Below are 13,343 nucleotides of genomic sequence, written 5' to 3' on the forward strand. Positions count from 1 at the left end.
TGGCCAGAGAAGTTGTGGAGTCTGTCCGAGGTATCATTAGGGGATCTCTGCCCAGCAGGGGAAGGTGCGATGGGAGAAAAATAAAACTATTTCCTGTGCTTACCCTAAGACAGGAACCATTTATGTCTGATAAAGGACTTCATACTCTAAAAGCTCAAGTTAGATCACCGGGCATTTGTGTTCTGGAGTATTTTTTTTTTTTTTTTGACAGGCAGAGTGGACAGTGAGAGAGAGAGACAGAGAGAAAGGTCTTCCTTTGCCATTGGTTCACCCTCCAATGGCCGCCACGGCCAGCGCACCGTGCTGATCTGAAGACAGGAGCCAGGTGCTTCTCCTGGTCTCCCATGTGGGTGCAGGACCCAAGGACTTGGACCATCCTCCACTGCCCTCCCGGGCCATAGCAGAGAGCTGGACTAGAAGAGGGGCAACCAGGACAGAATCTGGCGCCCCGACCAGGACTAGAACCTGGTGTGCCAGCGCCGCAGGTGGAGAATTAGCCTATTGAGCTGCGGCGCCGGCTCTGGAGTCTTGAGTTTATACATTGTTAGTGGAAAAGTGACCAGATTTCTTTTGCAAATCCAAAACTTGAAATGTGAAGAGAAAAGAAATGCACCAAGGGCAAACTTCTGGACACAGGCAGAAGAGACACTAGAAAAAGCTTAACTAATGGCTGCATTTTTCTTTTATCTCCCTAAAATCTAAGAGTTTCCCTTATCTTGTAATGTTATTCAGAAAGATACCAGGTTTTAAATTATACTCTGTCATAAATTCACTAACAGTGAAAAACTAAGTACAAAATGTTTCTAAGTGATTGATTATCTGTGTCCATTTATTTGTCAACCCGTGTTATTCTGTTCATTTAATTTTCATCATATTGGATGAAATAGTAATACCCTATTAGTTCTTTTTTCGTAAGTATAACTGTGCCCATGATTTTTACATAAGGTGGTGATGTGGTTTCAGTCTCCCTCTATTACCAGAGACGTTTTAAGTATTTGCAGTGTTCTTTTTATTCAGACAAAAGCGATTTCAATTATACATTACAAATGTTCTCTAAGTCGTTTTTAATAACTCTCAAGATACTAGCTGCAAAGACAAGGGAAAATTGCTCTCAGTGATACATAGCACATCAGATGGGAGCTGCCGTCTTCCTTGTTGCTGTCACTGTAGAGCTGTTTGTAAGTCACAGGTCACCTTTTTTTTTTTTTTATTATTATCTTTAGGGACAGGTTCCAGATTTTTCTGATTTTTCTTGCTGCAGCTCAGCATTGTCTGTTTTCCTGAATTCCAGTCCCCTAAAATGTAAGAAGCAAAACGTTCTCATGCATCCGAACAGTAGTCAGCAAAAGCATGTAACACACAACCCACACTCCAAAATGCTAGTTACACGTCAGGGGAGCGGTGTTGCACGTGCTGTGAGTGAGTTGGGGGTGGGATGCTAATTTTTGGATGGGCACTCAGGCTTGAGAACTTACTGCTGAATCTCTGATCTCCCTCTCCTAACATCCAGTGAGCGGAGAGTCCTCCTCTGTATGGTATCAGAGGACCTCAGCAGGCACGTCAGGGATTTTCGCTCTCGATGAATGACACTCAGCGTCCTTGCCCCAGCAGTAGCGCCTGCACTCTGTGCCTACTGTACCTTCTGGCCTCCTCTCCTCTCCTCTCCACATACTGTGTGCCCTTGCAAACTGAACCTGGTTGTTCCTGGCTCATCTTGCTTTTGTGCCTTTACTGAAAGTCCTCCCTTTGCCTGAAAATGACCTCTCTCCTCCCAACAGCCTCTGACCATCCAAAGTAGAGCTGCCTTTCAACGTGCAGTGCGTGGCGCATCCCCAGATTGTCACCCAGGAGGGCCGTCTGGTCATTTCACTCATTCTGGCCATTAGTGAAGGCAGACACATTTCTGGACATGGAGGATTTGGCAGTGGACAAAAATGATGAGATTTTATGGAAATGAAGTTCTAGTGGAGGAAATGGGCCTATGAGTACAATCTGTCAGGTGGGGATAAAGTACCATGGGAAGAATTAAACAGGAATATTCTCAGAGGGCCTCTCTCATGAGCTGATAGAGCTACTACCATTCCTTCTGCATTGTATCCTACCTTATATCACTACACACACACACACACACTCTATTAGAAAGTTATATTAATTTTAAAATCTCTTTAGTCATCTGCACTCTGATTTGTACATGGTAGATAATATTTGCTCATGAATACCAAGGATTATTCTAAATGGATTGACTTACAAACAGAAAAACAACTGTGATGAAAAGCTGGGGAGAACAAGTGTCTGTGTTTGAGACCCGAGTTATTGGGATGGTGTTCTTTTTCCCTGAGGACAGTGCTCTCATCCGGGACTCTTGAGAGAGGTCCAGTGTCAGACCATATGTCTGAGGCTTAAATTCCCCATCCTGTCAGTCATGGGCCTAGTGTGTGGCTGTAGGGTTATAGGACTGATGCCCAGATGTGGCTTAGGGAAAGCCATCCCACTTTATAGCCATGTTCATTAGACCTGCATCCCTGTGGTTCTAAATTTACAGGTATTTATTTCCCTGTGTCTTTGTCTTTCTCCTTCTAAGAAACTTACTTGCAAAAGATGCAGTCCATTGTCAAGTTTCTGGACCAGCTCTCTATAATGGCCCTTGCGCCCTGCCTGTGTTCAGATATTTACCTGGGGTGTTTGGGGTCAGAATTCTGAGTTCCTTGGTGCTGGCAGGCCATGGAGTAAAGCAACTCGATGGCAGACGGTGACAGCAGGTCACTCAGTGTCTTGGTGACACTTTTGGCTGCTGTCGTTCTCCCAAACCTCTGGGGCAGGTTAGGAATGCGTCTCAAGATGCTCGCCTGCATATTTCTCCCGAATCTCAGAGGCAGGTTGGCCACTGGCCCCGGGCTGCTTTCTTCTTCCGTGGTCCTCCCAAATCTCAAAGGCAAGGTGGCTGCCGCATGTGGCATTTTGTTGACTGTTGGGCTACTCATCTTATTGACATCTTTTGGTCCCCAATCTTTTAATTCTTCAAAATGGAGACTTCTTTCCTTTTCCTCTTCTGGGTGTCCTCTAAGCTATAATTAGGATTGACCATTAAAATAATTTATTCTTGAGATAAGCTACAGATTTAAACCCCAAATGAACTTGAATCCAGAATTTAATCTTGCAGAGTTGTTAGAGCTATAAACAAAGTTTGTGTTCTTAAGTGCAGAATTTTTTAATAAATAATTTGTATTAAGCTTCTTAAAACAATCTAGTTTCTCTGTCCCTAGACTATTGTAAGACAACTATGAAATATTAATAAAATATATATAGTGAACAGAGCAATATGTTCAAGCAGCAGGAATATAATGAAGTATTGAAATGAAGCAAAAAGTTTGTTTTACTACAATTATTTTCCTTCAGTTATTTGATTCATGCTGTAAAATATTTTACATATTTTTATATTTTGATTTTAAAGGAAGTACCCACTCCCTTTCCAGGTCTCTTGTTGCACCCCCATTTATAGACCAAAATGCACATGGAGCGTGGTACCTGGAAACAGGTGCCAGCCAGGTGTAGGGCGCACTTGGAGGAGTTCCCATTGAATTTCATTTTTACCTTTTCATACTCTAAAAGCATTTCTCAAGAAACCAATTGTATTTTTATTAAAGCATAAATTACATTTTTAGTAAAGAACCAATTGGTTTGTGAGTTACTATACCACAAATCTATCAACTTTATAGGGCTCATGGAAAATATGAGCAGTGAATATTTAATTAGATTTAGTTTTATCATGAAAGTTTATAGGAAGATTTTTAAATGATTGCTCTTCTATTGTAACTTGAATAAAATGAGTAATACATACTAATTTCAGCCAGTTTGGAAAATACATACAAACATAAAGAAGAAAATAAAACTAACTTAAAATTCTTCCCTTTAGAGCTAATCATTTTAGTTAAATGTTGAATTTACCACAAACTTACCAGCTTGGAATTGCTAACTAGAAGTTGTGAGGATATTTTTTGTTTGTAGTTTGTAGACGACGGAAATGACCAGCTGACTATATCTAGATCTTAGTTCTATAACTAAGAATGTGCAGTTCCGAGTAAACTGAAGATTGTTAATGCATGTTATGCTTGCTAAGCATCATAGTCTAAGGGTCATAGCCTCCACTTAAACTATCGTTGGAGAGGCCAAGCTATCTGCTTTTGTGCTAACTAATGCAAATTGCATCAATACACTGTTGTAGGAAGGCTGAAGTTCACAAATAAAGCACAAAGAAACATACTTATCACTTTTTACAAAATCATTAAACTGAGGACAAATATAATTCATGCTGGTCATGTCAGATAGACTTAAAAAACTTACCTTACAATATCTGCTGTAATTTTCTCTGCTGTGAAGATTGGACATCATTAATTCATCTGTACAAAAGATATTTGAGGTCCATAAACTTGAAGTGGCTAAAGTCAATAAAATGAATCGTTTTGGTGAAATAATTTCCATTTTGTCCAATTTGAAAATTAAGTTTATATGTGTAGCCCAGTGTCTACAAGAAGGAAAGTTGTGTTTTTATACTGTCAAAAAACAAAGCGATGTTTCCTTTAACAGTGAAATCAATTGTGCAGGTTTTAAGTATGACTATTAATTAGAGTGTGTAACTAAAGTATGCGTGTAAGGAATGCAAGGTATTCCTTCTGGAAAGGCAGAAGTGTTTTTGCTTGCAAATTAATTCACGATGAAAATAATTTTTCCTCATTATGAAAGCGTTTCTAATTAGGGAAGTTTGGGGTGACAGTAATTAAGATTCCAAACAGAGGGCCTCATTTCTTTGAGCTTCAACAAATGTTATTTTGTTTTTGGTGTTTGCGTCAGTTTTTAAGGGAAGTGAGAAAAAGTATTTGATTCATGCTATTTTTTTTTTAATTCACACAAAAGAGTTAGGCATAGTATTTTCAAAATGTCAAAGAAAATTAGGAACAAGAATAGTGTTATACATCATGTAATATCCCAATAAAATGACACACATTAATTTTTTTTTATTTTGGTAAAATGCAGCGTGGTTATTAGAAAACTTCAGGAGGGGCCAGCACTGTGGCGTAGCAGGAAAAGCTGCTATTTGCAGTGCCGGCATCCCATATGGGAATTCATATGGCTGCTCCACTTCTGATCCGGCTCTCTGCTATGGTCTGGGAAAGCCATAGAAGATGGCGCAAGTGCTTGGGTCCCTGCATCCATGTGGGAGACCTGGAAGAAGCTGTGGCTTCTGGCTTCAGATCAGCCCAGCTCTGACCGTTGTGGCCATTTAGGGAGTAGACCAGTAGATAGAAGAATCTCTCTCTCTCTCTGCCTCTGCTTCTCTGTAACTCTGCCTTATAATAAATAAATAAATTTTTTTTAAAGAAAGTTTCAGGAGTAAATGTCAGTTGCAATATGAAGGATAGGCAGAAAAATGAATATTCCACAGCACGTAGACCAACTGGCCCTCTGTGGAGAGGCTGGAACCAGTCAAGGTCTTTTGCATTTGAGTCATTTGGCAAAACTGCATTAAATCACCAGGCATCCTATCTCTTCCTCCGTGTCCTTAAGTACACTAGCAGAGGCTTGGTAGCTCACATACTTGCTCATTGTGTTGCTCCCAGGGCCGACATCATTTAGATAATCTTGCGTTGCCACAAGCATACCGACATCATGGCATTAAATAAGAAGTTACAGAAATAAATACATATTTACTGAAATGCCAAAGTGAGTCTCTTTTGAAGTAGATAAATGGTATGAGGGTACCTGAAAAAATCTGTGGGAAATGCAATTAGGTAGTAAATGCATTTTGCTGCAAAGATTTGGACATTCATCTCTAGTTTGATTTTTTAAAAGATTTTATTTATTTATTTGAGAGGTGGAGTTACAGACAGAGAGAGGGAGTGACAGAGAAAGGTCTTCCATCTACTGGTTCACTCCCCAAATGGCTGCAAACAGTTGGAACTGGGCTGATCTGAAGCCAGGAGCCAGGAGCTTCTTCTGAGAATTCCAGGGTGCAAGGGTCCAAGCACTTGGGCCATCTTCTGCTGCTTTCCTAGGCTGTAGCAGAGAGCTGGATCAGCAGAGGAGCAGCCAGGACTAAAACTGGTGCCCATATTGGATATTGGCACTGCAGGCAGAGGTTTAGCCCGCTATGCCACAGCACTGTCCTCCCCCCCCCCCCCAGGTTTATTTTTTTATAATTGGCATTTTCCATGAACCTTTTGTTCTCCCCTTATTCTTTTTTTTTTTTTAATTTTTTTTTTTTTTTTTTGGACAGGCAGAGTGGATAGTGAGAGAGAGAGACAGAGAGAAAGGTCTTCCTTTGTCGTTGGTTCACCCTCCAATGGCCGCCGTGGCTGGCGCGCTGCAGCCGGCGCACCGCGCTGATCCGAAGGCAGGAGCCAGGTACTTATCCTGGTCTCCCATGGGGTACAGGGCCCAAGCACTTGGGCCATCCTCCACTGCACTCCCGGGCCACAGCAGAGAGCTGGCCTGGAAGAGGGGCAACCGGGACAGAATCCGGCGCCCCGACCAGGACTAGGACCCAGTGTGCCGGCGCCGCAAGGCGGAGGATTAGCCTGTTGAGCCACGCGCCAGCTCCCCTTGTATTCTTAAATACCTGTCTTTTCACTAGATGTCCAGGTTCCAGAAACACCATGGCTGGTTCCCTTCAATCTCAAGAGTAAGAGATCTTTACTTGGATTTCCAGAACTCCAGCTCCCAATAAACAAACACTTGGAGTGACTTTTTAGAAAGCAAATCAGAAAATTGTACTTTTGTGTCATGAATTGTGCCACCTCCAGCCTTCCTCACCAATTTACTATGTGTATAATACCAGGTACTTCAAAAAGTTCATGGAAAATGGAATAAAGAAAGTTTCTTCTGGTGCAAAACATTTTTTAAATCCATGTACAATTTTCTCATAGTATGCATTTTCCATGAACTTATATGGAGGCCTCTCATATGCATGGATTTCAATAAAACATTTTGCATAAAAATAAACGTTTTTCAAGTTCATTTCTCACAAGCTTTTTGAAGAACACTTATTTTTGTTGTTGGTTTTAAAAGTTTCCCAACTTCTACATGAAGGAGATTTTTTTAAAAAAAATTTATTTATTTATTTATTTGAAAGACAGAGAGATGGGGGAATGGAAAACACACACACACACACAGAGATAGAGAGAGAGAGAGAGAGAGAGAGAGAGAGAGATCTCCCATTTGCATCTCTCATTTCCCAAATGCTCACAATAGCCTAGCCTGGGCCAGGCTGAGCTAGGAGCTAGGAACTCTATCTGGGTCTCCCACATAGGTGGCAGGGACCCAAGTACTTGAGCCGTCACTGGCTGCTCCCCCAGGGTGAACGTTAGCAGGAAGCTGGATCAGAAGCAGTGTAGCATGGACTTGAACTAGGCGCTCGATACAGATGTGGACATCCCAAGTGGTGTCTTAACCACTGTGCCAAATGCCAGCCCTTTGAAGTACCCTGATGTGGCAAGGCAGAAGTGAAATCCCCAGAAGGAGACAGAAAGTTGAAAAACAACCGTGTGCCAACTCTGGTGGTGCCTTCACATCACACAGGGACTCTGCTGAGGCCTTTGACATCATTGGCTTTATATGTGCTGATTTGTGGTAGCCAAGAATCCCCATAGTGGGAGGCAATGAATTCAATTCATTGTCCAGTGTTAATTTTGTAATGCTGTTATTGGATTATTTGGGTTTAATTTCCCTGAGGGTTGAATACAATTCTCTTCCAAATTGTTACTTTGCAAACTGCTGATAGCACTTCCTTTGTTTTGTGGTCAGTAGATCCAAACTTTTGAGAAATGGGGGCAAGGGGCAAGTTTTGTTGGCCAAGTTCACACCCCAGAAAAAGCAGAAGGCGTCAGCCTGGGACTCTTTCAAAATATGTTTTGTGTCAAGTTGTCATTTTCAAGTAAAATGAGACTTCAACAGTTCACCAGTTTTCAGCAGGGCTGTTTGGGGTGTTGGCTCATCAGAGTTCTTCTGATTCTGGTTGGCATCTCGAGTAGCTGATGTGACTAATTGCTGCCCTGCCTCTGCCAGTTAGGTTTCCAAGTTTAGAATGCAGTTAGAGCTATCTTATTAACACAGGGCTTGACCTTCCTCAACTATGTCTTGATTTAGTTTTGAAAACATTGGCAGATATAGAGCAATAGTACCTGACACACATAGTGTGAAATCACCCTAAACCTTTTGATGGAATGCGTCACAACTTAGCCATATACTGATTGGCTATTAGGGCTTCTTGATGAGATACATGAGCATACAAAAAACTAAGAATAAGATCTGTCTTCTTTACCTATGGCAGCTAAATACAGACTGTATTTGCTAAGATTTTAGTGGCCTTTGTACTCCTCACAGCTGAGCCTCTCTCTGCAGCTCAGACACCTTTCCTGAGCTTCATCTCACCCCCAGCAAATACGTTTCCTACAAAACAGTGCAGTCTGAGTGTCCCACAGGCATCTTAAGCTCTCTATGTCCAAAATGTAGCTTGTCTTTTCAACATTTTTTTTTAACTTTTTTTTTTTTGACAGGCAGAGTGGACAGTGAGAGAGAGAGACAGAGAGAAAGGTCTTCCTTTGTCGTTGGCTCACCCTCCAATGGACGCCGCGGCTGGCGCGCTGCGGCGGGTGCACCGCGCTGATCCGATGGCAGGAGCCAGGTGCTTCTCCTGATCTCCCATGTGGGTGCAGGGTCCAAGCACTTGGGCCATCCTCCACTGCACTCCCTGGCCACAGCAGAGAGCTGGCCTGGAAGAGGGGCAACCGGGACAGGATCGGTGCCCCGACCGGGACTAGAACCCGGTGTGCCGGCGCCGCAAGGCGGAGGATTAGCCTAGTGAGCTGCGGCGTCGGCTTCAACATCTGTTTCTTCTAGGTTTCTCATTTCAATGAATACCACTGCATCAGTCAGGGTCCAGTCAGAAAATGTAACTGTTAAAAGATAATTGTTAAAAGGAATGATCAATAGAAATGATCAATTATAACATGAGATTGGCCCTAAAGGAGTGAGGAATACACTATGGCTGGTAGAAAGAATCCAAGGAAAGTGCACACTTGCTGCAATCTGGATGACTTTGGAGAAGGTGTGGATGGAAGGGGGCTTGGTTCCCCTGGGCCATTGCTTGTCCACAGTCAAAGCAGAAGGCACCTTCCTGGGTGCCAGTGGAAGGCTGGGCAGGCAACTTCTGAGATTCCTGTGAGACCGCTGAGGACTTTCCACTGAAGCTCAATGGTAGAGAGCACCACTACTACCCCCACAGGCACTGCTGGAAGCTATGTATAGGAGCGGAGAGGGGCGAATGGAAGTACGCTTGACCCTGGAGGAGGAGAGGCCCCTCTAGGGCCTTCTAATGACAAAGCTTAAAATCGTGCCTACTGCAAAGGAGACATGCTTACCCATCTCCACTATCTCAAGGCATGGGCTGAAGTGGGGTTTTGGAGCTGAGAGTCAATGAATCGATAACTGGCACGGTTGCTATCACCCATCCACTTATCCAAGCAGAAGTCCTTCAAGAGATCTGTGACTATTTCCTTCCCTTGTCTCCTGCAGCCTGTTCTGTAGCTGATGGACAATTTGGATGTTTCTAGTTTTGGGCTGTCACACTCCCCAATAGCTGGGAACTGTCCTAAGTACTTTGTGAATTAGCTCATTGATCTCTCATACACCTCCAAGAAGCAGGTATGCTTTTGTTCCTGCTCTACAGAAAGGGAAACTAGGGTGCAGAAAGGGAGATTGAGTCACTGTAGCCATTTGTGGCAGAACCAAGATTTGAACGAAGGAAGTCTGAACAACTAGTGACTATGGTAGTGTACCCAATCAAGTCTGGTCTCTACTCCTAACACTTTTTTTTTTTTTAAAATTTTTTTTTTTTTTTTTGACAGGCAGAGTGGATAGTGAGAGAGAGAGACAGAGAGAAAGGTCTTCCTTTTGCCGTTGGTTCACCCTCCAATGGCCGCCGCGGTAGGCGTGCTGCGACCTGCGCATCGCGCTGATCCGATGGCAGGAGCCAGGTGCTTCTCCTGGTCTCCCATGGGGTCAGGGCCCAAGGACTTGGGCCATCCTCCACTGCACTCCCTGGCCACGCAGAGAGCTGGACTAGAAGAGGGGCAACCGGGACAGGATCGGTGCCCCGACCGGGACTAGAACCCGGTGTGCCGGCGCCGCAAGGCGGAGGATTAGCCTAGTGAGCTGCGGCGCCGGCCCACATTTTTTTTTTTAAAGATTTATTTATTTATTTGAAAGGCAGAGTTACCGGGGGGGGGGGGGGGGAGAGAGATCCTTTATCCACTGGTTCATTCCCCAGATACCTGCAGTGGCTGTTGCTATGCCAGTCTGAAGCTAGAAGCCTCTTTCAGGCCTCCCACTCGGGTGCTGAGACCCAAGGATTTGGGCCATCTTCCACTGCTTTCTCAGGCCACAGCAGAAAGCTGGATTTGAAGTGGAGCAGCTGGTACTCGAACTGGCACCCGTATGGGATGCCAGCACTGCAGGTGGAGGCTTCACCTGCCATGCCACAGCGCTGGCCTCCTAACTAGCTCTTAAACCTGTTCACCTCTCTCTATCACCATTGCTGTTATTCAGTACTCCGTTTTCTCTTGTACAGACCCTCTTCTTGGTCTTTTCCAATTCTTTCTCCTCTGTGCAATCAGAGAAAGTTTTATAAAACACAATACATGTATGACCACCCTCTGGTGCCTTTCAGTGATCTCCCATTCCTCAGAATCACTCAGAGAGCCCACCGTTCGTCACCTGTCTGCATTTCTCTGGCATCCATCCTCACCACTCTAATTCTTGACAAACTTCTTTCTGTTCCTCTAAATGGATGAACTTTCTCTTGCCTCCAGGTCTCTGCCCATGATTTTCTGGGCACTGACTACTCATCTACTTGCATCTCTTTTTTAACACCTAGTCATTGTTTGGGCCTTAGTGGAGGTTTCGCATGTTGTGAGAAGCTCCCTCCCCCAGCTCCAGTGCATAGCTCCGTTGTCTCCACTAGGGATAGCTCTTGTCACTCTGGCTTGTTCTTGCCCTTCCCCTGCTTTCTATCCTGTGTGAGGCCAGGATCTTGCTTGGGGCAGATCACAGTGACTTTCCATCATCTATCACGCAGATGCTCAGGAAGTTTTGTTTCTAAAAAAATGGGTACATTTTTCATTAGTATTGGGAAAAGAAGTTACAACACAAGTTGTTGATTATTTTTCCTAGTTGTGACCATTGTCCAGAGTATTCTTTTTACTGTCATTCACATATTGTTAGAGCTTAAGTTTGTAACTTACTCTGAAAGTGTCTTAACATTCTCTTGCTGTTCTTTATTTTTATTTTTTTAAAAATATTTATTTGAGAGGCAGATTTACAAGGAGAGAAAGAGGGAGATTCAGAGAGAGAGAGAGGTCTTCTGTCCGCTGGTTCACTCACCAAAAAGCTGCAACCTGATCTGAAGCCAGGATTAAGAAGTTTCTTTTGGGTCTCCCACGTGGGTGCAGGGAATCAAGCATTTGGGCCAACCTTCACTGCCTTTCCAGGCCACCAGCAGGGAGCTGGATCAGAAGTGGAGCATTCGGGACTCAAACTGGCGCCCATAAAGCACACGGGTACCTCAGGTGGAGGCTTAACTCACTATGCAACAGTGCAGGCCCCTGGTTAGGGACTTTTTAAAAATTTTATTTATTTTATTTTTTTTTATATGGTGGAAAAACATATATTTAGAATTAGCCAGCTGGACTCAGTTCAGATGATCCCAATTTTGTTGGCAGCGTCCAGAGCATCATAGTCAGGAGCCAGCCACACATAGGCCTTCTTCTCTCCATCAGCTCTGATCAGGGTGTTGACTTTGGCCACATCAATGTCATAGAGTTTCTTCACAGCTTGTTTGATCTGGTGCTTGTTGGCCTTGACATCCACAATGAACACCAGGGTGTTGTTGTCTTCTATCTTCTTCATGGCAGACTCCGTGGTCAGGGGGAACTTGATGATGGCATAGTGGTCAAGTTTGTTTCTCCTGGGGGCGCTCTTCCGAGGGTATTTGGGCTGCTGTCAGAGGCGTAGTGTCTTGGGCCAACGGAAGGTGGGGGACGTGCGGATCTTCTTCTTATTGTGGCTGTGGACGCCTTTCAGCACTGCCTTCTTGGCCTTTAAGGCCTTTGCTTTGGCTTCGACTTTAGGAGGGGCAGGAGCTTCCTTCTTCGCCTTTGGCGCCATCTTGGTGAAAAGTGGTTAAGGACTTTTTAAGGCTGTAGTTTCTCTGCAGTAAAATTATACTTGCAGTAAAATATTTAAAATGAGGTTGTTTTGGGTCATGGGCTGCAAGGTACTATTTAGATCTTTTTGTAGAAGGAGCAGCTGATTCCACATGTTGATCTATGCTTCCCTGAGACTATGGTGAGGTCTACCAAAGAGGGAGGGAGTTTTGATATTTAGAGGACCTGGTTGTCCAGCCCTTCTCATAATACTCAAACCAGTCGTTTACTTCTAGGCTGCTTGTCTTTTTGCAATCTATGTTTATTTCTTCTTTAACATATAAGATTAACCCAATTGTTTTATTATGCAGAATGATTTATGGATATTAGTATCTTATTTTGTATTTCAGGCTTGCAAAGCATTTTGCAACCATTTGTTGACTCATTTCAACAATCTTTATAGGTAGATGGTGGTATGACTCTATATTCATTCCAGCATAAAGTGTGGCAAAGCAAAAGAAAACATCATATGCAAATTATATAAAAGTATTATTTAAAAATGTATGTGACTGCTATTGTTATAGCTTGTTATGATGACCTTGTCCTGCTTCGATGGTAGCATTGTACTTACTTCTGTGCTTTCTGCCATGACAGAATAGCGTGCCAGGCCCTCGGAAGGTACCCATGTGAACGGGAGACAAAGATTATTCCTCCATGTAGTAAAAGTAGTCGAAATTCAATTCCAGCAGAAGTAACTTAAAGAATCAATTTGTACAACACAAGAGTAAGCATTAAATATTTATAAAAATTAACTTGTGTGATTTATTCCAGAGCCTAACTGGCAAGGCCCTCTATCTAAGGGAAATGTTTTAGCGCACTAGATTGGGAGAAATTCACCATCACTCTTGGCTTTTCCCCACAGTATCGTGTGATAATGTTTTCTAGAACGTTTAAACCAATTGGGCAACGTTGATTAGGAAGCAGCCTCTCCAGAGCACAGCTTTCCAACTTGAATTTTTATGTTTTTTAGTGTTTCATTTTATTGACATTTTTTCCCCTTGCAGGAAAAATGTGTGATTTTTACTGTCCTGGCAACAGGTTTTGGTGCCTCTTGCCAAAAAGTCAAGAAAACTCAGGATTTTGTATATG

The 13,343-nt window shown here is 43.3% G+C and overlaps 1 protein-coding gene and 1 pseudogene across 1 annotated transcript; both read right to left on the bottom strand.

Annotated features, from left to right (window-relative positions):
• Positions 1-1,219: 1,219 nt before the first annotated feature.
• NPVF (neuropeptide VF precursor) lies at positions 1,220-4,479 on the bottom strand. Its single transcript, XM_062178543.1, has 3 exons — positions 4,342-4,479; positions 2,674-3,065; positions 1,220-1,295 (listed from the first exon to the last, which is right to left on the bottom strand). Exons 1-3 carry the CDS (start codon positions 4,477-4,479, stop codon positions 1,220-1,222), a joined length of 606 nt encoding a protein of 201 aa, XP_062034527.1.
• Positions 4,480-11,712: 7,233 nt separating this feature from the next.
• LOC133749687 (large ribosomal subunit protein uL23-like) lies at positions 11,713-12,216 on the bottom strand (annotated as a pseudogene).
• Positions 12,217-13,343: the final 1,127 nt, after the last annotated feature.

The sequence above is a fragment of the Lepus europaeus genome, chromosome 20, assembly GCF_033115175.1.
Source record: "Lepus europaeus isolate LE1 chromosome 20, mLepTim1.pri, whole genome shotgun sequence".
Lineage (NCBI taxonomy): Eukaryota > Metazoa > Chordata > Mammalia > Lagomorpha > Leporidae > Lepus > Lepus europaeus.